At 43.2% G+C, this 25706-nt stretch overlaps 2 protein-coding genes across 7 annotated transcripts; both read right to left on the reverse strand.

Moving 5' to 3' along the window:
• Positions 1 to 2968: 2968 nt before the first annotated feature.
• Positions 2969 to 5500, reverse strand: LOC6738721 (ornithine aminotransferase, mitochondrial). Its single transcript, XM_016169237.3, has 3 exons — positions 5081 to 5500; positions 3303 to 4117; positions 2969 to 3246 (listed from the first exon to the last, which is right to left on the reverse strand). The coding sequence occupies exons 1-3, from the start codon at positions 5398 to 5400 to the stop codon at positions 3086 to 3088; spliced, it is 1296 nt and encodes a 431-aa protein (XP_016032536.1). The 5' UTR covers positions 5401 to 5500; the 3' UTR covers positions 2969 to 3085.
• A 561-nt stretch (positions 5501 to 6061) lies between these two features.
• Positions 6062 to 19511, reverse strand: LOC6738723 (protein Teyrha-meyrha). 6 transcript variants are annotated; one of them, XM_039293286.2, is made up of 9 exons: positions 18689 to 19510; positions 12633 to 12908; positions 12359 to 12512; positions 8890 to 9515; positions 8668 to 8826; positions 8262 to 8565; positions 7748 to 8018; positions 7020 to 7314; positions 6062 to 6830 (listed from the first exon to the last, which is right to left on the reverse strand). In XM_039293286.2, exons 1-9 carry the CDS (start codon positions 18803 to 18805, stop codon positions 6567 to 6569), a joined length of 2466 nt encoding a protein of 821 aa, XP_039149220.1. In that variant the 5' UTR covers positions 18806 to 19510; the 3' UTR covers positions 6062 to 6566. The 6 variants fall into 6 exon arrangements, with proteins under 6 accessions (XP_039149220.1, XP_039149221.1, XP_039149222.1 ...); XM_039293287.2 differs by having other exon boundaries at positions 12633 to 12878; positions 18689 to 19509; XM_039293288.2 differs by having other exon boundaries at positions 7077 to 7314; positions 18689 to 19509.
• Positions 19512 to 25706: the final 6195 nt, after the last annotated feature.

Below are 25706 nucleotides of genomic sequence, written 5' to 3' on the forward strand. Positions count from 1 at the left end.
TCAAATCTTAATGTAATTACAACGGTGGACGCCTCAAGATTATTAACACAAAAGAGGGTCGTCATAAGCATAAAAATATTGCCCCCCTCCCCCTCGCAACAGATTTCGTCACCCTGTTTTTTTTTTTTTTTTGTTACCATAAAAAAAGGGCGAATAGAAGGAAATTTCCTGGCTGCCGCTTTTCGCACCCTCGTTTTGTAATAAGCTACTTTTGCATCTGGCCTATGGCTCTTTATTTTATCATTTGCTGGCTTGTTCGGTGCTCCCCCTTAAACATTTTATTATAGCCATTTTTTGGGTCCTAATCCCATCTTAATAAACGAAAATTGTCTGTTGACACATGTGAATCGAGGCTTGCAGGCAGTGCAGCCTAAGCTCTAATAAATTTACGATCGAATTTCGCACGAGTTTCCTATTAAGATGCTGATTTTTGCAGCGAGTGAAGGAGGTCCTTAAGGTTAATGGATTAAGCGAATCAGCGAATAGCTCTATGTTACATATAGGATTTTGCAACACTTGTTATAACATAAAAACATGAATTCCATAGAGATCTAAGTGGGATCGATTTGATCTCTGAGCAATCTAAAATGCATGAAGGATAAAGTGTTTTTTATTTGTTATTATTATTCTTTTGTTGAAATATACGTTGATTTTTGAATATTTTATTTATTTTACTTTTTTATGGCAAAGAATGATAGCCCAACTGCAAATTTGCATATGATATTGAGTTAAGTTATCAAGAAAACACAATAAATAAATTATTTATTTTTAAAAAGGGTTAACCCATTTGTAAAACCATATAAATTTATAAGTTTGTTAAGAGTTTTCAACATAAAAATTAATATATGACAATAAGCGACACAATGAGTTAGTTTCAATTGAATTTTTGAGCAAGTATAAGGATTGATATTTTGTTAAAAGTTTTGAGAAGAGAGCAATCATCTCAAAATTAGAGGTATACATATATATCAATGCCTATGAGTATAAGTGAACTACTTTCGAAATTTACCTTCCCTGCGGCACTGAATCCCACTCCTTTCACTTTGCCGCCAGTTGACTGCTGGTTTTTAATTAAAATATAAAAACGAGGGGAACGTGCCGCGGTCGTTAGGCAATAAACTTGGACACCGCGCATCCTGGCAAGGACAATTACCAGGCGGAAAATGTCGCAACATTTTCGCTCCTTATCGCGGCCTTTGGTACTTTAGGCCAAGGAATTCCGAGCCGCGGCATAAAGGAAAGCGAATTAACGACATTGTAATGCTTATCTGAGAGAAAAGGTCCTTTTGCCGACTGCACGGCCACATCCTTTCACCCCGCTCCCCACTCAAAACATATTTTTTTTTCGTATGCCTAGGTAGAGTTCCCAAAAAAAGAAGGGAAAATCTTGATTTTTAATTTTAACGCTTTATTTAATTATGTGCAGACGAAACAACTTGAAGTTTGCTAATAAAATGCTTAAGAAGTGTCCTTTCTGCCTTCTCTCATCTCGTCTGTGCAATAAAACCCACAAAAAATGGGCTAAAAATGGATTTTCCAGCCACTTTTACTCTCTTTTTTTTTTTTAATAAAGACATCAACAGATGGGCGGCGATAAAAAGGCAAAGATTATGGCACAGACTACAAAGAAGAAGATCAGGGAAGGTCCAAGTGTCCTGTGTTGTGTGGCTTTTGACACCCCCAACAAAAAAAACAGCAGAGGATAAAACAGGCAACAGTTTCCCAGTTTTTTCGACCATTCAGATTCTATTCACATTCAAAGCTGGCTTGGACAAAAGGCCAGACGCCGGAGATTTAGTTTTAAGCGTTAACACTTGACCCAAGGATAAAAGGTCCTGCTGCGAAAGTTGCTTACTTTTTATGGCTTTAAAGATAAGCGTTTATTTCTCATTCGATTCTCTTGGTGCGCAAACTTTTAATTAGCTGGAAAAAGTCTTGCTTCCCCTCATTTTCACGCCGATTGCTTTCCAATTGTAATAATCGAACAAATTGTACACCAGAAACACCCAATAAAAATCAAATACCAATCGAATGCCCCCTCACCTCGTGTTTTTTCCCCGCGGGGGATGTTTAGCCTACTTACGGGCATCATTTGGATTGTCACCTGTTGTTCCGCGCCCTGGTTTAAATCTTTAAAATCAATATGCCACGCGTCAAGCCAAACAGATGGAGCTCCTTGGTAAACAAGGGGAGTCCTGGCGCGAAGTTGGGTGAGTCTTGGGCAGGGGAAGTGGGCGGGTGGTGACATCCTTGAAAGGTGTGCGAGTGGGCGGAATTCCAAGTTGACTTCTGCAAGAGACGCCTTTGGGCAACAGACAGACGGGCAAATTGAAATGGTTTAGATTACATTTGACTTTTATAAGCGGATTTGTCACAGTTGCAGGTGGGTTGGAAAATAGAGGGGTCTAGATTTAAAAAAAAAATATTTCCAGTGAAAGATCTAGCCTATTCACACATAAATCACCACAAAATTTGAATGGGGCAAACTAAAATGCAACAAGAGTTAAGTAGTTAAGATACAACCAAAAATATAATTTTAAGCAGATGAAGTTTGTTTACTCAGAGAAGATACCGTTCTCAACGATCTCGATTTGAGAATTTCGATTACTTAGATCGAGATCGAAACATTCTTAAATTGTAAGTGACTTTGCTCTCATCTGCCTCTCGCTCTCATTTTTTTTTTTTTTTAGCCTTTTCCTCCTTTACCACAATCTTCAACTGAATCAAGCTTTCGTATAAAATTATTAACATTGAGATCGATTTCATCTCGAAATCAAGAAGGTTTCTTCTCATGAGAATTATTTATGCCACTGAGTACGTTGAGCACATCCATTCTTAATTTCTTTTTGTTCTCAAAATGCTGCTTAAATATATTCACATATATACTATTTGTTGCCTACTTTGCTATATGAAATATAGCAGATAATATTGCTTCCGTGTTTTGCGTACTCACATAAAAACACAGGCATTCTGGTATAAAAAATATTTAAAAGTGTATTTTATTTCAGACTTTCCACAAAACTTAATGTACATTCTGTTAAACGCTATTCGCTATACATGAGCGGTGCTCCATTGACACCGAAATCTACATGGACAGAATGGTCTTCCTGATTATGTCGATGCTCTCGCGCATTTGGGTCTCATTGATGACCAGTGGAGGAGCGAAGCGAATAATGTCGCCATGGGTGGGCTTGGCCAGGAGTCCGTTCTCCTTAAGCTTGAGGCACACCTCCCAGGCATCGAACTCTGTAAAGGATCGTGGATTAGATGGGTACTACTTGGGCAGAACTAATGGAACCTACTCTGGTTAATAACGATGGCGTTGAGCAGACCCTTTCCGCGCACCACCGACACCACATCCTTGGGCAGCGTGGACAGCTCTTTGCGCAGGAGTTCGCCCATTTTGAAGGCGTTCTCCGCCAGCTTCTCCTCCTGCAGAACCTCCAAGGCAGCCATGGCCACTCGGCAGCCCAGGGGGTTGCCTCCATAGGTGGATCCGTGCTCGCCCGGCTTGATGCACAGCATCACCTGGTCGTTGCAGAGAACCGCCGACACGGGATACATTCCTCCGGACAGAGCTTTTCCCAGGATCAAAATATCGGGCTGCACCTGCTCGTAGTTCACGGCCAGCAGCTTTCCAGTTCTGGCCAATCCCGTCTGCACCTCGTCGGCAATCCAGAGCACATTGTACTTGGTGCACAGCTCTCGCACCTTCTTCAGATAGCCATCACTGGGCACCACCACGCCAGCCTCTCCCTGAATGGGCTCCACCATGAAGGCGCACACATTCGGATCCTTGAGGGACTCCTCCAGCGCTGACACATTATCGTACTCAATCAGCTCGAATCCGGGCATGAAGGGTCCGAATCCCTCGTAGCTGCTGGGATCATTGGAGGCGGACACCGCCGACAGGGTGCGTCCCCAGAAGTTGTTGCGCGCGAAGATGATCTTGGCCTGGTTGGCCGGTATCTTCTTCTGTAGGTAGCCCCACTTGCGGGCCAACTTGCAGGCGGTTTCTCCGCCCTCAACGCCCGTGTTCATGGGCAGCACCTTGTCGAAGCCAAAGAGCTTGGTCACGTACTCCTCGTACTCTCCAAGGACATCCGAATAGAAGGCACTGCACAGGGGAAAATAGAAAATGAAATTTAGAAATTAAATTAACTCCTTCCGTGATTTTTGTTTTTAAATGGGAAAGTAGGGCAATAACCATTTGGATCATCCAAAAATAACCCGCTAATATTTTTCCATTGGCTTATCCGCAATCATTCCCCTCCAATTTCCAAATATAGAAATTGCAACAAACAATAACAAGTCATCGATCCCCCGATTTGTTATCAACGAACCTCTCTTGACTTTATAGCCCCACTCAACCTGACAATCTGGCCCTGGCAACCCAAGAGAAACCAAATAAAACCGGCATCAGGATTTGAAGCTCAAGTACAATACAATTATTAAATAAATTCCCTGTGACAAATGTAGAATCACTAAGTAAAGTGAGAATTTATACATGTACTGGACTGCTGATAAGATTGCGTCCACTTCATGGGGGGTTATCACTGTCAGAAATGTATATATGGTAAAAAACATAAACAAATGATGCGTGCTTCCAATTGTAAGCTTTTTATTGGTCTAGGGGAAAAAGCCTTAATCCATCGCATGACATCTTTAAAAATAAGCAGTTGCTTTCGAAATGTACTTTTATAATCCGGAAATTGTATTTATAGCCTTTGTAATCTTGTCCAGACGTACTAAAATAAGCATCGGCGACATTCGCATCTCTATCTTCGAGTTTTATTATTCAGTCAAAAAAAAAAGTTATTAATCAAATGATTAGTTCAATTTTTCACTTGGAAACAGGAGGAATATAGCGCATTTTTTAATTGCGCATACGCCTCGTGTGACATGATCAATTTAAATGCACAGTATTGTAAAACGATTTATGAGCATAAATTTGTGGAACAAAGTCCACCCTAAAGTGCACACACATACAAATATAACTGATAAAGCACAGATCCGATAATTTTCCAGGGGGCACGTCTCTTTGTTCTCTGATTGTATTCCCACTTTCCTATTTACTTACCGCGATGTCAAGGCCAACTTGGAGGCCTGTGCGGTGAGTGCCGCTACGATCTTGGGATGGCAGTGACCCTGGTTGACCGCCGAGTAGGCGCTCAGGTAGTCGAAGTAGCGCTTGCCCTCCACATCCCAGACGAACACGCCCTCGCCCTTGGTCAGGGCCACGGGCAGTGGGTGGTAGTTGTGGGCGCCGTACTTGTTCTCCCTGGCGTAGACGAGTTCGGAACGGGAACCGGCGGCGGCGTTCGTCTCCTGGGCAGCTGTCTTCTGGGCCAAGAAGCTCATGCGGGTGGCGATGCCGCGGGCTGATAGCTTGGAGAACATATTGGCGATAGTAGTATGTATCTCGAGTCGATGGGGTATATGGCACTTGTACTCGCGGATCGCGGCTGATGCTAACTGAGAGTCCGCCGCTTGAGGGCGGGTGCTTTTTATACCCGGAGAGCAGTGTGTGGAGAACCCCATGGAAGCTTGCTGCTCTTTGTAGTAATGTAGCACTATGGGGTATACATGTATGTACGCTCTGACATCTCTCCTGCCTTATCTCATTACATGTGTACATAAGTAAATTCAGTTTTTACATTTCTTTCTGCACTTGTAAATCATTTTCATTTGATACTTGATGAATATGAGCGGGGACTTCGCTTCAATTTATGCTTTTGTCGGCAAATTGTAATCAGCTTGAAAATTTCCACTGCCAAATTGATAGAGCTTAAAAGCTTCCACAGTCCCGAATTTGTCAATTGTTGTGTTTGTTTATCACCAAAATATACCCATTCATTAAAGAAAGTATTGCTTCCGATCAGTTTATGACGAGATCATTTTAAAATTCCACCCCCTAGCTGAGTAAAGGGTATCTGATAGTCGAGACAGTATTTAACTGCGTTTTCTCTAGTTTAAATGTTATATTAATTCCCTTATATATGAAATAAGAATATTTGATTATACTTACCTTTGCTAAATTCATTTACAATCGACCTAGTCGTTCCATAATAATTTCACGTATTTATTTGATTTTTCATAAATAATTTATGGGCTTAAGAATTTACAACTAGTTTGCTTAGAGATGATAATTATTCTCATTTATCGTATATTGTTTGTTTCGTTATCAATCAAACATTTAACAATTATAGCACGTTCAGGGAAACTACGAGTACATACATACTGATATTACATAATACGACCGTTGAGAAGGCAACTCAAAAATTGCACTAAAACATTCTTTTACACAGAACCAATTCCATTTGAAATGAAAACAAAATCAATTTTACATGTAGAATTTATACAGGGCGAAAAACATTGGGATTCCACCACACTCTTTCTTTTTTTTTTTTTTGGTGGGCGTGGCAGGTGTTGCCTACTTTGCGGATGCCCCATTAACCACTTCGGCTGGCTCGTCGCGTTTCATTAGCTACCTCGAATACAATATGTTGTTAATTAATTTTAATAAATTCACGCTTTGATTGCTATTTTCCACTCCACCCCTCCGCTCACTCCATGGCCTGCGAGACGCTCTGCTGCGGAGATTGGGCAGGTGAAAGGCTGCGGGGCGTTGCCGTGGCGCCGCCCGAATCCCCCATGCCGATCCCACTGCCATTTCCGTTTCCGTTGGCGGCCGCCCTCTGTTGATTCTGGGCCTGGCTGAGGAGCTCCTTGTTCAGCCGGTAGCTGCTCATGACGTTGGCACAGCTCTGGTGGAAGTAAAAGTTACGGCCGCGCAGGAACGCATCCGTGTTGAGATCCTTTATGCCTGTCTTGAAATACACAAGAAAAGTGGGCGCAAATTATAGAAGATTTTGGAGAGTTGGAGATTTCCGGCTTAAGTGTGCATTGACTGGTTGAAATTACTGGAGGCGGAAAGCGAAAGTTAGGGGTTCTCGGGGATTGTGCATGGATCGAGCTGATCGAGGTGAAGTGAAAACTGAAGCAAACTGAGAAATTACCTTACAAATGAAACATTTGTTTTCATCGTCCGGTTTTAAATCCGAACTAATCCCCACCTTTGTGTCCAATTGCGTTAATCCCGGCACGCCCATCGACGACAACTGCGACAGGCTGTTCTCCATGCTCTCCGCGTATTTCGCCGACGGATTGTTGTTGTTATTACTGCTGCTATTGTTGTTGTTGTTATTATTATTGTTGTTGTTGTGCGATATGTCCATGGGTCCGGGCTCGGTGCTGCTCACCTGCGGCTCCGACCGCGGTCGCTCCTCCACCGGTGACAGGTTCTCGAGGGATCTGCAAGTGAGCATATTTGGGATAATTACAAATCCTATCCAAGTCATTTGGCGGAGGACATGACCAATGGAAACTGTAGTGAACTAACGTTTGAAATTATAAATTAAAAATAAAAGAAGACTTGAGAATATGTAGAAACAGCTGACCTTAATCTTTATCTTTTCTTTAAGGAATATTATCCTTTTGAATGATTAAGCTTTAAATTAATTTCACAACACTGTCCTTTGTTAAGTAAGGATTAAGGATTTTTGTATAAACTTAAGATGTATTTACATAAATATTTAAGAAAGCTTTAAAGGCTTTCAGTAAGCATTACTGATATTAAAACAATAAGATAATAATTATAAAATAATAAATATAATCTTGCAATATATTTAAGCTAGTTTATAAAAAGTAATTGTTATTATTTGAAGGACTGGAGCGAACGTCTCACCTGCTGCTGCCCACGTTTTGCTCATCCTGGCGGCGCTGCATCTTGCCATAGTTGATTTTGCTCGACAGCTTCACGGTGTCGTCATCGTCCACAATCACGTCCTCGTCGCTGTCGTTTTGGCAGGAGGCCGTGTCCATCATCAGATCCTTGTTGCTGCCACCGCCGTTGTTGTGGGTGCTGCTGCTGCTGTTGGTGTCGTTCACGCCCACGCCGCAGGAGTCCGCGTTGTAGTAGTGGTGTGTGGTGGATGACAGCTCGCTGACGGTTTTAACTGCGGATTAAGTGGAACGGGGCAATTGGCGTAAGTTGCGGGACATAAATATAAGTCTTATAAAAAAAAAACCGAATCTAAAGTACTGACTGATATGGATTTTGAAATCAATGGATTTGATTAATTTCCGTTTCTTATCAGTAATATTCCTTGATCAAAATAAGCTTAATACTACATTCTAAAAAGTATATATTGTGAATGTAGATTTTGGATTCATTTTGAATCTGTATATTAAAAACCCACCACTGATATGTGCCTGGGTTGGTGCCTCGCCTGGCCAACTACTGCTGCTCGCCGTTGTCACATTGGTGCTCACGTCCTGCTCGTCGGCATGCGGATCCTTCTGGCTGAGCACACAGCCCGTCCGGTAGAGAATCCCGTCCAGCTTGCCCGGCTGCGAGTTGCTGTTGTGCATACTGGAGGGCGGCATAACCGTGCCGGATGACCCCGAACCCGGAGCAGCTAGCTCCGACCCTGAGTCGGGCACTTCGTCGTTGCAGCTCTCCACATCCACCGTTTCGATCTCCTCCTGCGATTTGGCATCGTCCTGGAAATATAAAGGAGTTCATTGAGGTAATTTTAATATCAACAACTCTATCCCTTTAAATTTAATTTATGACTGATATTTATTTTAGGCCATTGGACTTACCTCCGGAGGTATCTTCCCCGTCTCCAAGGCGTACTTCCTCTTGCAGATGGGACAACTGCTACAGTAAAGACTCTCCATCATGTACATTTCGCCGTACTTGCGCTTTCGCACTTTGAGTCTCAGGCGGTTCTGGCGATTGTTACGTATTCTCTGGAAGGTCTGGGGAAATCGAGAAGATGAATGGTTAGATTGGCACCAGATTAGCTCCTGAGGAACACCCACCTCCCAGCGGTTGTGACTGGTGCGAATGGCGTTCTCCTGCGCGGGACACGGAGGAGCAAACATGTAGGTGGCCTGCAGGCTGGCCCTCTCGAATCCCGCGCTCAGCTTGTAGAGCCTGTCCAGTTCGGTGAGGAAGTGGGTGTGCCACTCCTCGGCGCTCAGCTTCAGTCCGCAAACGGGGCACATCTCGGGAATAGCACCGCCGGCAGCTGCCGCCTGCAGCCCAGTGACCAGGCTCAATCCACCGGGAACTGCCCGCAGACCCGCCATGCTCAAACTGGCCAAGGCCGCGTGGTGGGCGGCGTGGTGGTGCGACAGCGGATGGGGATGGGCCATGTGGTGGTGCGTCGTCACCGCCGTTGACACTGGAGGTGCCCCCACATGGTGGCCCACGTGGTGGTGGCTATGGGCGTGCGGATGGGCCAGCGGATGCGGGTGCGAGTGGGCATGCGTGTGGGGGTGATGGTGCGGCGAGGAGGCGGCCAGGTGGCTGGCCATCGAAACGGCAACGCTGCTGGTCGCCGTGCTGATGGCGGGATTGCTGGTGGAGCAGGAAGAGGACGAGGAGCTGGACGCCGACGAGGAGGTGGCCAGTGCCTGGTGGCCCTTCCCCGCATTATGCAGATCTGTGTGGGCGGGAAGAGGAGAAGACATCGTTGAATTCCAGTCAAGTCCGCAATCATTAATCATGAGCTGATACAATTGAAATGGAAAATACAATCTAGCGTGTATGGGTTGGCACTCAAAGAAATATTAGGCAGCATCTCTTAATTTCTAGAATTGTTAGCTAAACTCTAAATCCTTTAATTAAAGCTAAAATATAAGTAAATTTATTATAGATTAATCTAATATATATTAATCTTCTACTGATTTTTCCAGTGCAATTTCCACACTTTTTTCTAGCCAATAAATCTGCCAGGCATTTTCTAATTGCCTCATGCCTCTTTTCAGCACATCGGTGGAAATTAATTGGAGCTCGTAATTCTTAAAGCGAATCTGGCTGCCACCGAGTGGGGATCAGGGTTCGCAGGAGTCCGCTGCAGGATTCCTGATGTCAGACACACGTCGACCCCACGTATTTCGGCAGCCACTGGCGAAAAAATGAATAAACCAACGGCAACCACAATAAATACAAACTGTTTGCTGCGAACCCAGCAAACAAAATGTGTCCGCCGTTCTGCACGTGACTGCGGCCGGCAATTAAAATAATATTACAATAAACATATCGCAGTGCGTTCCGAACAGGCGCAGTCAAAACAGTTTTATTTATATTCTTCTAAATTATGGCCCAACAAAATATGTCGGTTAACCGCGCCCATCACCGGCAGTCGAATGGATATGCTTAACATAAATGGAGATACATTCGAGTCGTGACTCCGGTTCAAATTAGCCGGCAGTTCGGTGCTCCACATCTCTCACTTTCGCTGGGGTTACTCCTGATTATCATTTAGCTAGTTCATAAACTTCCATTTTGAAATCAGGATTTGGAAAATTAAACGAAATTTAATTTTTGTGCCTATTTTGTTGAATGTATTTCATAAGAAAATGTAAATGCATCTATACTCAAACTGAAGCTATTGAAAGATGAAATATCTTTTATGTATGACACAATCAAATTACAAATATTTACAGTAGATTTATTTATATGATTATCTAAATCTGCATAATAACTTCTTGGAGTGCCCCATCTCTTTTTAAACTCTTTGTATAGTACTCATGACTGACATAACTGAAAATATGTCCAGGTTCGATGACCACCCACTCCACGTCGATTTGCGACACGTGCTCAACGATGCTATTTCATAATCCTCCCCGTCCAAGAAATGGGCGTTTCATATATAGCCGGATGAAATATGACTTTGCCATTAATATTACGGAAATTAATATGAAAATTCCAAGTGTGCATTCGATATAATACATCATCGGCGAACAAAAACCGCGGAGCAGAAGTAATAGCAATAATAACGCTCGTCATAACAATGGCAAACAATGCAATCAAAGCGATTCGCAACACTTGCGCATCCTTTGAGCCAACAAATCGCAGAGTAAACCGAAAAAGTGTGTCCCCCAGCCGGCGATAAATGAGCAAACATTATGGAATCCCGAGGGTGGCTGCACAATGCCTCCGGAAGAGTTGCGGCAATGTCCTGGATGAGTAATTAGCCGCCACTGGAGGACGTCTTCGTGTGCCGAGCACGAGCCGGCCGAAAAAGGATGTGCGGTCGGTTTGACTTTGTAGTCAAGTGGTCGGGTTGCCTGGAATGGGGTTGATGTAACATTTCATTGGGACCACTCCAGTCGAGTATCCTTGTATCCTTATATACTTGTATCCTTGTGCCATTTAAAACACTTACGACATGCACCCCTCCTCTTAACCCTTCGCTGGCTTCTCATTCCTCGCATGCCCTCTTGACTTCTGCCCCGCAGTGGGGTTAAATTGGCCTGTTCGCCGCTAAACTTCAGTTAGTTTAACCCATTGATGGATGCTGCTGGCCTGAGCTGCAGCTTCAGCTAATTAAAAGTGTATTATTTATTGAAATTAATTTATGGCGCTCCTGTCTATCCACGACTACTCGCTAATCCAAAAGTTAAACACAAATCCACATGTTGAGTATGGGTGGTGGGTTCGTGTGGCGAGGGAAAACTGGTTTTCCGGCTTAAGTTGAAAGGCAAATAATGGCCGAAAGATAAACAGAGTTGTCACTGTTTAGGCAGAGGTGTTGGAAAAGGGGTACAAGTGAATATAATTAAACAAATTTTACATTTTATGTGTTATATTTATTGCAAAAATGTAACATTCTATGTTCCAACTTCCGGTTTTCAACTTAATGTTCTACATGTAATATCTTCTAATTGAAGTGCCTAGAATTGCTTACATATTGAAACCTTTAGGAAACCCTATTGAACCCTTTTGGCACTACGCCCCTGACATTTAGCCCATATCCTGCTTAACCCGCATTTGTTTTGTTCATTTGCATTCATATTTATCATTTTCATATGCTGCAGCCCGATTTTTGTCATAAGGCGCTTAACTCGATCAGCTTTACTAGACCAATTAGCAACGCATTTGCAGACGGGACGATTTAGCCTACTTTTTTGGAAAGGTTGGGATGGAAATTTAGGAAAAACGGAAAAGCTGGAACAACCCCCAGGTAAATAAGAGAGAATTTAAGCAAAGTATCTGGACTCGAGAAAACTAATAAAAAACGAATTGAAGTGCAGGAGATGAGAGGTCCTGTCGCTGTCCTTACGCCTGCCAGTCAAAGTTAACCTACTGAAGCGTTAAAATTGCTCGGCAAAAGTAAAATTGAAACAAATACGCCCGGCGATTTTTATCAGCAAAAAAAGGGGAGTTCGAATGGCTCGAACTTTCCAATTTTTCCTTTTATCGCAAACATGCAAATTTTTTTGTGCGATGTGGATGTAAATTTTCTAAATAAATAAATGCGGTGCAAGCAACCCTACTTACGTCTCAAATCCCTGGGATCCTGAGAATTATTGCTGCGCGGACTTTCACCCTTTTCAACGGCATCGTAATCCTGTGATCCCTCCATGGATTCGTGCGATGTGCATGTGGGGCTGGCCGAATCCGTGCGAAATGATTCGCTGCCATTGAACAGATTCTGCCGGATGGAAATCGAAGTGCAAATCCCATTATGACAAGTGTCAATCTTGCGCCGATTATCAGCTCATCGCATCAGCGGATACCGATTGGCAGCCATCCCAACCCGATGCCAACTCACCTGATCCAGGGATATGCCGATGTACTTGGGCGGCGAGAAGGCCGACGGCAGCGAGAAGTTCGACAGCACCGACGGCTTGCCCAGCGGCGAGCGGTCACTGGCAAAGTAGCTGGCCGGTCCCGCTCCAGCCGCCGCCGCTGCCGCCGCCGCTCCGTTGGCCACCAGCATCCCGTGGTTGAGCAGCAGGTGCGGATTGAAGTAGTTGCCGACTAGTGACATGTTGTGCAGATCTTTGGCGTCGGGTAGCTGCAAGAGGGGGAAATCGAAAGGGATTACCTAGGAAGCACAGTTGGGGCGAGAGAAATGGGGAAAGTATTGTAGAATCGTGGCAATAGCAAGTTAACATTCATTTTATATTACTGGATTTCGTTGGATACCATTATATATCAAGGTCGATGCACCTATTCAGTTTATTAGTGGGAGCAAATCCAACAAAATATTCACCAAAAATGTATAGATACTTCTTTGTGGGAGAGAAGATAGCCAAACTTCAATTCTGCTGGGAACTTTAAGAATTTTCGTACTTATTTCAGTACGTTTAATACTATTGTTAACCAACAAATCGATTTCTTCAATCAAGGTGGAATTTTATAGTAAAGCTGACGCCCAAAACTACAATATATCAAGATGGTGGAATCGTTTCGTAATTTAAAAATAGTACTAGTAGTTGCTATACCATGTGAGTGCCTTTAAAGAATCCTCCAAATATTTTATCCTACCTTCTCTTCTCTACACTTATGTCCTATTTATCCACAAATAAGAATGAACTTATGTAAATGCCACTGAAAATGCATGAAAGCATACTTAGTAAGCATCTAAGCCCAGAGTTTTTAAAAGTTAAGTAAGCGTATAATTTAAGCGTTAAATATGCGCATTACTCGAGTCTGTGCATCGGAACGCGCAACAAATTATGGCAGCTACATGACTTGGCGTTAAAATTAGCCAATTATGGAAGGTGGAGGCGCAAACACGGATGTGGGTAACATATGCCAAGGCTTGGAAAGGTTTGGATAAGCAGGAAAACTGCGCTACCTAATCCCATTCCCCGGGAGAAAAGATGGAAAAAGCTTCGAAGGGCGGCGTCGATTTGCATCGATACAAATTGTGCACAAAAATGTTTAATTTACGACGAATAAATGTTAAATTGAGAGATTTTAGAATTACGATATCGAACATTGCCATAAACTGTGTCAATATCGAGGGAAAGTGGCGGATAGCTCACTTCCAATGGGGTGTGAAATAACGAGAAAAACGCTTTGGCCCCCGCCCCCCAACTTTCTCCGATCCAAAACTCACACAAGGACTATGGTAAATGATATGGGTGAAGTGGGCAGGGTGAGTCCGCTGTCGCAGTCCGTGGACTGGGGCAGATAACCCACAGGACTCACCAGACAGCGTTCCCAACAAATTGAGGCTGACGAGCGCGCTAAGCGGCGATTGCCGCACAGACAAGATACGAAGATACGAGTAGAACATAAGCGGCGACATGTGTGACAAGTATTAACCCTCACTCACACCACCGTCACTCCAACGACCCCTCAGCCATGAAAACTTGGGAACAGCAAAATTTACATACAAATTTGTCTGCCAGCGAGTATTTTTCGGGCGAAAAGTGCGAGCAAATTATGGGACAAATGTTATCGCAGGAAACTGTTGGTTATTCCATGTAAAATCCAATCTAAAAATTATACATAGCGGATATATTTAACTGGTTATAGTTCTAAGCTTATGTGCTTCTTGATAAACTAAACAATCACCATGGATTATAGTTAAATTTAAGTTATTTTTACAGTACAATCAATCTCATTAATTACAGTTGATTAATCTGGTCCCATGTCCGCGTTAATTTCCATCGTAATCCTGGTCACACGCTGCATCCAAGGCGAGTCCAATAAATTGGGGATTATTAGCACCTTCATTTGGACGCATATGTTGCCACATCGGATCTGAATAATCACCAGGCACATCATCCCCCTCTTCATTAGCCTCGAATGTTGCAAGTCAGTGGGAGCAGGAGGAGATTGGGGTATTGCAACCGCATGAGTTGCACTTTGTCTAAGTCTGTGGACATTGGTCCACAGCTGTTTGGGGTACCCTTCCCCGGTTTGGAATCGAAAACCCCAACAGAAGTGGTCAGCCACTTGGCACTCCCATTCCTAAGGACTTTTTAATGCAATCCGGGTTGGAGGATTTTCAGCGTGACTTTCACCGATTGATTTATGCCCGTTAATCAGTGCAATAAATGCCATGCACAGGGAAATGCTTTCGATTAACCAATTTGGATAGTGCACTGAAAGTTTAAATGTTCTAATGTCTTAAAAGTATCTATCGTATATTTCAAAGTTGGATTCACTTTAGACAAAGGCACTAAAATAGTTAAGAGTTGAGAAACAAGATCTAAAATGTTGAAATTCTCAGTTTACTAAACACCTTGGATGTCTGCAATTCAGATTTGAAAGACATTCACCATAGAGGTGAATACAAAAGTATCATACGATTTTTTCCAGTGCAGGAGCAGGTGCTCCTTTTTTGTCCCTTGGCTGGAGTGGGAAGTTTGGTTCTACTCCCGCTTTGTTTGCTTTTCTATTAGCGCCGGGCGGGTGATTTGTTATCCCAAATTGTAGCATTCCTTATCCGGCGAGGGGGATGATGACTGCGACCAGATTTGCATAAATTCGTTCTGTTTGCCCTTAGCACTTGAGTTATTGGCGTTGTTTGCCACTCGCCCCGCGAAGGGGACGCACTTGCTCGGTGCAACTCTCAGCTGCATCACATAACATACCAGCAACAACAATAACAGCTTAATTACAACAACACGATAACGAGTGGCAAATAGCAATTGTCCACATACAATTGCCAATTTCGCTTAACTTGGCCATAAAACACGGAAAGCGACAGCAGACGGCCCAGAAGAGCAAAGCAAGCAACTTGGCCTCCACGCCGCTCCGCAAATAAATCTCAATTTGTGGCACTAACACGGAGTAAACGAGGCTCAAATCGAACCGAAGAGAGCGGCTGGCGATGCTAAAAACGCTTAGCAATTGGCAATTTTCGCAAACTAAATGTTTATGGCTGGCCTCAACCTGTTCGACTTTGGCCTTTTCCGTGGCCCAAAGCTAAGGAATTCAAGGAGCAGAAAATTGCGATGCCAGTGAATTGCGTAGCATACCTCTGGGCGACTTTTAAGTCTGGTGAGAGCAGTGATAGTTGTATTTTCTTATTATGTTACTTTAATCTAATACTTTTAAATTTAAATACAGTTTTTGATTGATGTCTCAGTTCACAGACAATCCAGCTAAATGATAAATAAGCCAAGAAAGTGCAATGCTTTTGTTTAGTTTAATTATATCATCACAATTTAAGCGTATACGTAATAATCTGAAATGATTTTAAGTTGACAACGAGTTTGGAGATGTGCATAGCCTATTTATGTATGAAGATTATTCCGATTTAACCATCAAATTAAATGATTAATCCAAAAATAAAACAGTCCTGCTATTAATTAGCCTGGTGATGAAATTAAGTTATTGTGACCAACTGCAAACAACACCTTTTCTAACTTCAAAACTTTCTATTATGTAAAACGACTTCAACGCTTGCAAATTCTACGTCCAATTGATATTTTTCTTAATTCATGTATTTGTACATATGTACACTTGAAACAAGAAACTCCTGTAAGGAACATGATATCTTCCACTTCTGCACCTCGTCCTATCTCTTCCCCCTGTTGGAATTCTCTTGGCCAACTATCACTGACCATTTGGACATAATACTCCCTTTGGTTGTAAGTACTGCTGGTTAAACGCCTCGCTGCCTCCGCATTTCGCTGCTTGGTTCCTAGCTGCCTTCCTGATAAATTGCCATAAATTAAATTAGGCTCAATCACACACACACACACAAAGATATAGATACAGACACACACTCGCATATGCACACAACTCAACTACTCATACTTTGTGGCAATAAGTGGCAAAAAAATGAATTATTTTTCATATGTTGGCCCGCCTCGGTGCCATAACTCTGGCCACCCCAACTTCACTGCCATTTTCCGAAGGGGTCAGTCTGTTTACCTTTTGTTGTTCCTGCTGCCGTCGTGGTTACAGAATTGTTATGGTGCCTGGTGGGTTTCTTTTCCTTCTTGCCCTTCACCCACCCAAACAAACTGGTCGGTGGTTGAAGATCCGTGGGCAAGCGGAATGGAGAAGTGGAGGAGGCAGGTCCACTGGAAGCAGGCCCATATTAAACCATTTGACATTGCTTTTAATATGCTCGCTCGGCTTGTTTTTATTAATTTTTATTGTCTGCCTGCCATGCCCGATTGTAATCGGTTTCATAAATTATGCTAGATAAGCGACTTGTGCAGTGGCCTTAGAAGGAATTATCATTTGAAGAAGAAATGGCCAAGAAAGCACAAGCAACTAATACTGAGAAAGCTATCATAGGTATATGTAGGCTAAAAGTTCTTTAGAGATATTGAAAAATAATTTACTTCCTGTTCTTCCTTAAGTTGTATTTTACACATTTAAAGCTGTCCACTTTAATTGCAATATGTGCTTAAACTTTAAACCTACAGCTGGTATTGCATTTTATAATGATTCTTTATTAAGAATATTTAAGTGACATTGACGCGGTTAAAACTTGATAGGTAGGTATCAATATAAACCCTGTTTCACGATGAGAATTCCTCAAAAGCAAGGTAAATACTTGCTCTTTCTAAGCGATATCCCTGCTTTTCCACTGTCTTCCGTGGCGAAAATCGTTTCCTCACAACCCAACTCGCATCTGAACGCCGAGGACATATTGTTGTCATGTTTAACATATCTTAACGCTACTCAATGCTATGCAGGGCAGAGATACATACGTTTCTATTCGGATTGCTGGTCCGCTCGGAATAACCAGTTTCGCCAAGCGGACTGTTCGAACATCATCAGCGGCCGAGTTCTTCATCATTTGTAGCATCAGCGTCAAGATCATTGCTCATGTTTACAATGATGACAGGCAGGAGAATGAGCAGAAGCTGGCCGGGAATCGACTTCCAGCCAAATCAAATGGGTCTGCTCTGTGTGATCGGGATTGGGATTGGGATCGGAATCGGGCCAGTAGTTAACTGCGGCCCGCTTCCACTTCCACTTCCATCAGGCCCGACTCGCAGTTCGGAATTGAAGCTATCATAAATCTGTTCGTCGCAAAAATCTACACACAATGGGGCGTTTGGAAACGCATTCGCCGATCGGAATGCGACGACGAACTCTCTGAATCTGCCTCTTGACTGACTGCCGCATTGGAAATGCGACCGTGATCGGGTAGTTCTTGTGGGATATAGGAAACATCACAAGTTGGTATCAGAGGATGGAAAAATTGGACATTAACTATTTAGAAGTGTACCCATAAAGCTTTTACCTTTGCTTTAAGTAGGAACGATATAAAAACACCTACATATATTCTCTCAATGGAAGTTTATTCAAACTAACTTTAATTTAGGGTCCAGAAATCGAAAATTTAAAATATTATATATTGCGATGTAGTTGTATCATTTTTGTAAATTAACATGATGAGATCTATAATATTGAACAAGACTACTGGCTTCCTTTTTGTACATTTTTCTTATAACAACTCCATTTTAAGCTATGCTCCATCTAAATTTAGTAGCTCACACTATACACTGCACTTAAACGAGCGCTCACAGCTTTCTCCTCACTTTCTCTCTCCATAATGGATCCTTAATTGAGTGCATGATCGGCAATCACGCTGTCATCCCTAGTCGCATCTCCAACTGGAAGTTCACTTGGAACTTCTGGTTGGATTTGTTGTTTTACAATGCAGCATTGTTTTGCTTGCTGTGGGCTTTCTTGGCCGCCGTTTCGCGATTCCTTTGCCTCGCTAGCGGTGTGCTGATTTATGGCATCTTTCGGCATTTCGGCTACCGGCCCCCAGTCTTTATGATTTGTCATAAATATGTCCCCTCTCCGTCCGATCAGAATCGATCGGCTGGGCGATTCCAATCAGCGGCTGTCCGGATGGTTTGGGCTGAAGCTGAGTTTCTGGGCTCTACTTACTCTCGATGGAAACGGACGTTGTCCACGTAGAGCCTCGTGCAGACCGGAAGCGGCTTCCGAGAGGACAACGAGCGCTTGGGACGGCAAATGGCTGCTGCCAAATGCGTTGCTTTCCATCTGCAGCTCGTTTTTGTTTTGTTTTGGTTTTGGTTTAGACTAATTTGGCACTAGGGGGCACTCATAACCTCACTTTCGCTTGTGTTTCAGTGTTGGCACATGCAAAGATCACTCGGTATCGGTAATAATCGGTTGGGAATTGTATTTGCGCGTCGGTAAAACGGTAAAGCTCGGATCAGCTGACAGCTCACTCGCTCTCCTTCTCACTAAAACTCTCTCGCTCGCTCGACACAGGACACCCGCACGTACGCGCTGCAGAAATCCAACTGAGGCCAAATGGAAACCAGTTGCCGTTAGTTGGCCCGTGTGCTTCCTCTTCTCCAGCCTCGCCGCTGCGCAGTCGGCGTCGCCGTCGCCGCGTAACGCCTCGCGACCTCTGATTGGCCAGCGGCCACAACCGGTTTGCCTGCACTCTCGCCGTCCCGCTCTCGCGCACGCCCACTCCCACTGCGGCAGTGTCTTTACATTATGTTCTCACCTCCTTGGGCGCACAGTTTGTTTTTGCCGCTGCATTATTATTCCAAAATGGTTGCGTTTGTCCATCCGTTGGCCATTGTACGCCTGTTTGTCTGCCAGCACCTGGTACTCGCACTCGAACTGGTACTGGCACTGGTACTGGCACTCCCCGGATTTCCCCGCCCCCTCAACCATTTTCCCCCTCGATCAGCTCCCCTCCCTCGGACGTAAACTTCTGACATTTTGTGTAAATAAACCGTATGGGAAACATTTTTACTTTTGGCTTTGGCATTTTGTTGTTGTTTGTCGGACACTGTCCCGGACAAAAGTATCTTGGAAGTAGTCTCTTTCCTTTTTTCTGCCCCTGCAGCTGGGTTTTTGCACACTGTCCACTTAATATAGCGCATTACTGTGGTATTTATTGGGCGCGAAGTGGCGAAAATATTTCGGAAGCAGGGTGTCAAGAAAATTGGAATTTAATAGGCCGCGACGGCTCTTCTGGCTAAAAGAAAGCAAGCCAATTGCACAACGTTAAAACATTGTTAGGAATATATTATAAATATGCATATTTGTGTAGTAGCTGGAGTTTAAAGTTTTATAAGACTTTATTGCTTGTGTAATTGGGACCCAAAATGTAATAATAATTCGTCTTTGTTTAAGCTTATCTTTTGCTTATAGTAATCAGCAATTATTGAATAATTTTGAAGATGGACTTCAAAACTTCAGTAAGCTGCCAGAACCTATTGATTTTCAGCACTTGCTCCACTGTCAACTGGCCAACAAAGTAGCTACAAGCAGAAATAGTTGTCACACAATATTACTGCAAACAAGAAGCTACAACTATAGCAGTATTAAAACAACGCCAGAGGAGACAACCTCCAGCAACCACTGTGTTTAGTGTTGGGAACAGCATAAAAAGCTTAACCATTCTGCGCGCAACTTTTTATTGGCAGCTCGTTGCCCTGTGTGTGTTGCGCTGTGATTTCCAATACGCCGGACTAACTAAATAAAGTATTTTCCCTGCAATTTACTCGGATCGGTAGGGAGAAGCACCTCGCGGAGGTGCTGAAGATGCGGATAAAAAATGCGCAAGCCTTTCTGACATGTTTATGGGGCCCTGTCCGTCAAAGCGAGCCAGTTGACACCAGACGCTCCCCGCTCCTTTAATTGGTGGCTAGTAAATTTTCTCTTTACCATCTTTGGGTCGGGGGATCGGCTCGCGGAGATTTCTTCTAATTTTTTGCTCATTAAATTTACATTTTAAAAATTCCTGTGCGAACAGACGAGCCTGCACTTTATAATTTCCATCAGCCTGCCGCCTCTCGGTTTATTAGCCATCCCTGTCGGTGGGAGGGAGTGCGCGATACTGCCGAGCGCGTTGAGTGGGAGGAGTGAGAGGGAGTGCTGAGTGGAAGTGGGAGCGAGAGATCTGTAGTGCACTGAGCAAAATAGTTAAGGAAAATACTGTATCATATCATATCAATAAGCAATACTTTTATTTTCAAATCCTTAAAAAACAGTTTTAAAAGATGAAATGCATATTCAAGAAATATAATCACTTTAGGGCCACATTGTTCTCTGTTTGGGGAATCCTCGGAAGAGCCCTACGTGGAAAGCAGGGAAGGAGTCCCCGAGTCATTGGGATATTGGGATTGGGAGTGCCAGAGTGAGACAACTAGGAGGGAAGTCCGGGAGTTCGGGGCGCATGCGCCGACGTTGGAGGTAGCCTACATTATGTGTCTATTTCTTGTACATAGAGTGGTGTCCCGCTGTCCCAATGTCCCCCAACTCATCCTGCTGCTCCCGGAGGTAACTAAGTCTTCCTTCGACTGCTGACTGGTAACTAGCAACTGGGAACTGGTGACTGGTAACTGGTAACTGGCGAAATCGCAGGGCGAGTGCCATGTACAGGACTTGTACTGCATTTCGGGTTGGCAGTAGATTTTTCATTTTATTTATGTGCTGCCTTCACTCTGCAGATTGCCTTCACTTATTTCAGCCCCCACCATATCTTATTCTTCTTCTGCTTGTCAGTTTGTCAGCTTGCCAGCTACAAAATTAAATACTTGTCTTCGGTCCGATTTCTTTCTTCTTATCTTTCGGGCGTGTGGGCGCGGCTCTATATATAACCAACTGTCCTCCGTCCTGGCCACCTCCTCATCCGCAGCATCTCCTATGTGGGAATGGGTATGGGTATGTACTTTGTGCAACTTGGCCTGACAACTAATTTATGTAGTGGTCGAGCAGCTGCCGCAACTTTGGCTCTGCTCTGCTCAGTTCTTTAATAATCTTGCTTTTTTATTTCGCCAAACAATTTCTCATAATTCAGTTTGCCTAGGGGACGCGCCGAAAAAAAGATACAATACTGGGAGGGAATGGATATATATCTGTAATTGGTAACAATTCGAGACTAAATAGTACCCGATTAAAGCGGAAAAGATTGTCGATTGAATCGTTTATTAACAGATGAGCTTATATACATATTATGCTTTTATTTTGCGTTTATACTAATACGACCTATTTAACAAAAATTTGATTCTTTAACTGATACTTTTTGATGCATGTGTTATGTATGTGTGTGGTATGCGTTAGCACCGTCAAATTAATATTATATTTTGGCCAAAATCCATATCTTAGTACTATAATCACTTGACCTTTCAGCAAACATTGTATTGTCAATATCATATTAGGAAAACTTCTCATGTCACCTTTTTGATACTTGTTCCTAACACCAATGACAACATATCTTTATATGACATTGAATTACTGCCTACTGTGCAACACTACTTTGCATATTAATTGCTTTTGAAATACTTTCCTATAAGTTCGGCTTCCGTGATTTATCGACCATACGAGAAGCTAATCCTGTCTCGAAAACATCCCCAAAGTACATAATTCCCATCGCTATCTCATCCTTCACACCTGCCTGTGCCGAGGAAAACCGCAGGAAAATCCGGGCAACGCCTCCGAATTAATTGAAACCGCAGAACAAGTGCCAAAACCGTTCGGCTGTCAAATGTGCCACAACCAATCCCTCGAATCTCGAACGAACCCCCGCAAAAGTACCAGTAGAGATAGAACAAAAAATAAAAAACACAGATGCGTCTATCGTAAAAAAGTTATAGAAGGAAAAACAGAACCCAAAAGCAATCCCCCGCAAATCCCAGACAAATGCGCTGGCAAAAGAGCAGGAAAATGTACCAATACTTCGCACTTTTGCATGTAAATATGAATGGAAATGAATTACAAGCGAAATAAATGTACGGAAAAATAGAACGAAACAAAGCGAAATCGTAAAAAAGCATAGCCACGGGATGGGCAGGGAGGGGAGGGGCCTTTGGTTTGGCTTTTTTGGGATTGGGCGTCGGGTGTTCTTTTTTTGCGGTTTCGGCAGCACACAGTCGCAATGTTGACATGTTCCAAATGCAATTTTAACAGGATTTGCAAGGACACATTTGCGCAAAGTGACAGAAAAACGCAGCGCAGCAACAACAAAGTCAACTTCGCCCACCCCACACCCCTTACATCCCTCATAAAAATGCGTGCACTCAGAGAAAAGTTTAAAACTCAAACTTGTGGGGTGCTACTGTGGTAAATATCTATTTACAAAAGGGTTATTTTGGTACGAATAATAATTTATATATGATATATACTTATAAATTATATAAATATATATACCATTTATCAAATTCTCGTCCTTACTGTTACTGAAAAAAAAAGTTAATTCAAAAACATATTTCTACAAAATAAGTAACTTTAAGTTTAAATATTCTAATCTACGTCATCCTTTCATTACCAAAAGCATGATGGTGATAGTTTTATAAAAATCTATTATATAATATATATATATAGCTACAATATTTTCTTTCAGTGTGAGCCCGACTGATGTGCGTGGCTGGCATAACTTGCGGCTTAAAGGGATCAACTTGTCATGTTTTTGTCGTCGGCATTGATTTTCCACTTTCCATGACCTGCGACCCAGCAGTGCCACACCCCCCGCCTGCAACCCTGAGCCCCTCACCACTCCACTCCTCCCCCTCCGCTCAGTCGGATGGCTTGGGTCATCTGCAGTGATGTGGTCTTAACGCTTCATCAATATGCTTTTCCCGACGTCGCTAATTTTGCGCTTTAGTCAACCTCTGAGCCGGCTACGTGTGGCAGATTTATGTCTCATCTGTGCGAACTTTCCCTGGCCAAAAGGGGAAAAACAAGTGGACATCGGACATCCTTTGGCGTCTGCCCGAATCCTCGTGCATGTGGGTGTGTTTAGTGTTAATCCGTCAATGATAAGCTCAATTTGTTGTGGTCACTCCAGCGACAATGGGCCGTTAGCAAGCTGTGGGGGATTCTGGGTGCCCGAAAGGGGATGGGAAAATGCCATTAAAGTTGTTCGAGATGGGAGACATGTTGCTTCGATATGATATGAAAATAATTATGATAATAGTACTATATATCACGTATAAGAATTTCTTGCTGTTCCACCTTTTTATTTACTAATTTTTAAAATATATCTAGCTACTATAATAGTTTTACAAACACATAATTAGTATCTCTAAAAGATATTGAAACCCAAAAGGAGTCTTGCATGTCTGTCCAAGTTTCTGGGCAAGCTTAAGCACTGTCCGTCCTGGTGACGAGTCCTTCCCTGCTGGGCGTGGGCGTGCCACATGCATCATCTTAATTTTAGTTCGCAACTAGCATTACTCATGCGAAACACATGTGGCCCGGAGTTGGGGAGGCAGTGCCTCTGCGGCGTCACAGCCTGCGAAGTAATTTAAACTTTGCCTATGCCAACAGCCTTTGTCTTTCGAGCCGAAGGAATCTGGCCGGGATTTATGGATCCAAATATGCTATATGGTGACGCGGGGCGAGACTATATTATATAAGTTTTTGACACGTTTAGTGTTGGTCGCTCGGCGCTTGATGAACTTTTTTCCTCGCAAACTTTTTATTTATGCACACGTGCTCCTGATGACATTCCAGCCCAGTCCGAGCTCCAGGATGTGCTCCGAGTGCCATCTTCCGAGTGGACCGCAAATGAACCGAGCAAGAAAGGACGGTTGTGGCCACTAATTGGCTTAGTGAATTAAAATAACTTGCCAATAGTTTTGCGGTGCAGCGGGGGAAAGTAAGGCAATGGCTCGCTGTCATTGGAAAATTTATGACACTCTGTGGCTAATTTACCAGATAAAGGCCATTGTGTTTGCCTTTGGCCTAAGCCCAGCAGCAGCCAAAGTGGCCAAAGTGGCAAAAGTCAGCCAAAGGATTTGCCCATCGCCAACAAGATAAGCCCCCTCGATGGGGGTCGTCCTTAAAGTCCTTTCGTTCCAAATTCGACATGGAGCTGTTGACGTTGGTCCGCCACCCTCCCCCCTCCGATCTCATATGTCAAATCGCCGGACGGCAAGTGTGTCTAATTATACAAAATTATTTATAATAGCTGGCCACAGTCCTGGTTTTCGATTTTCCACCCACACCCACACACACAACCCTTGGCGTGGAAAGTTTGCAGTGCGTGTGTGTTTGCTGCGGCTCCGAAACAAACAGATTTCGGAATTGCGTAAAAACCTAATTAAATGCGAATTATTCATGTTGAAATTAGGCTGTGAGGGGGGAGGGGGAGTGATGTGGGTGGGTGTTTGGATACTGATGCATTGCACCCACATGTATCCAAACAAAAAGCAGTCTGCGATGGCTCCATATGTTGCCAGAATGAATTTGTACAAATTTTCTTTGATTAATTGGTGGTCAAAAGTTCAACGGCAGCAGCAGTTGACTATCAAGGGGTTAAGTTGGGTGTAAAGGGTTAAGGAAACACACGGTTTGTGCTACAGTCAAGATTTCTTCACAGGATTAAGCGTTTTTAAAGGTTCAACATATTAAATTGAATGGGAAAGAGTGTATAAGCTAACTTTATAGTTTTTTCAAGGATCAAGGTTTTTTAGAAGTAACAGCAACAATATATAAAACTCTATTTTATAATAAAGTTAAAGCTTATTGATTAAAAACTCATTTGGATTTATCTTGTTCAACTTCAAAGTGACATACCAAATGTTTGTTGTGCAGATAGGGTTTATCTTATTAAATTGTTTATTAAATTGATACAAGCGACCTTTGAATTTGTTTACAAGGCTGTTTCTCGCTATCCTAGCGCCAAATTGCCTCACTATTAGTCGTCAAACATTGGAGATAAACAACAGTTGTTGGCAAAGGATCTGCGTGGCGTTTTATGTGGTGCGGCAAATTGAAAGTATTCACATAAAAACCAAATGCAAACAGCCGGCCAAACAGCCGAGGATGAAGTTGCTGATGACTCGTGACTTTCAAAGGGTTGTGTGTCTGCCACCCTTGAAATTAATATTACACCCAATAATAATGAGTGCAATTAGCGCGGGTTGAGAGCAAAGGGGGGGGGGGGGGGGGGGAGGGGGGAGTGAGGGAGGGG

The sequence above is a fragment of the Drosophila simulans genome, chromosome 3L, assembly GCF_016746395.2.
Source record: "Drosophila simulans strain w501 chromosome 3L, Prin_Dsim_3.1, whole genome shotgun sequence".
NCBI lineage: Eukaryota > Metazoa > Arthropoda > Insecta > Diptera > Drosophilidae > Drosophila > Drosophila simulans.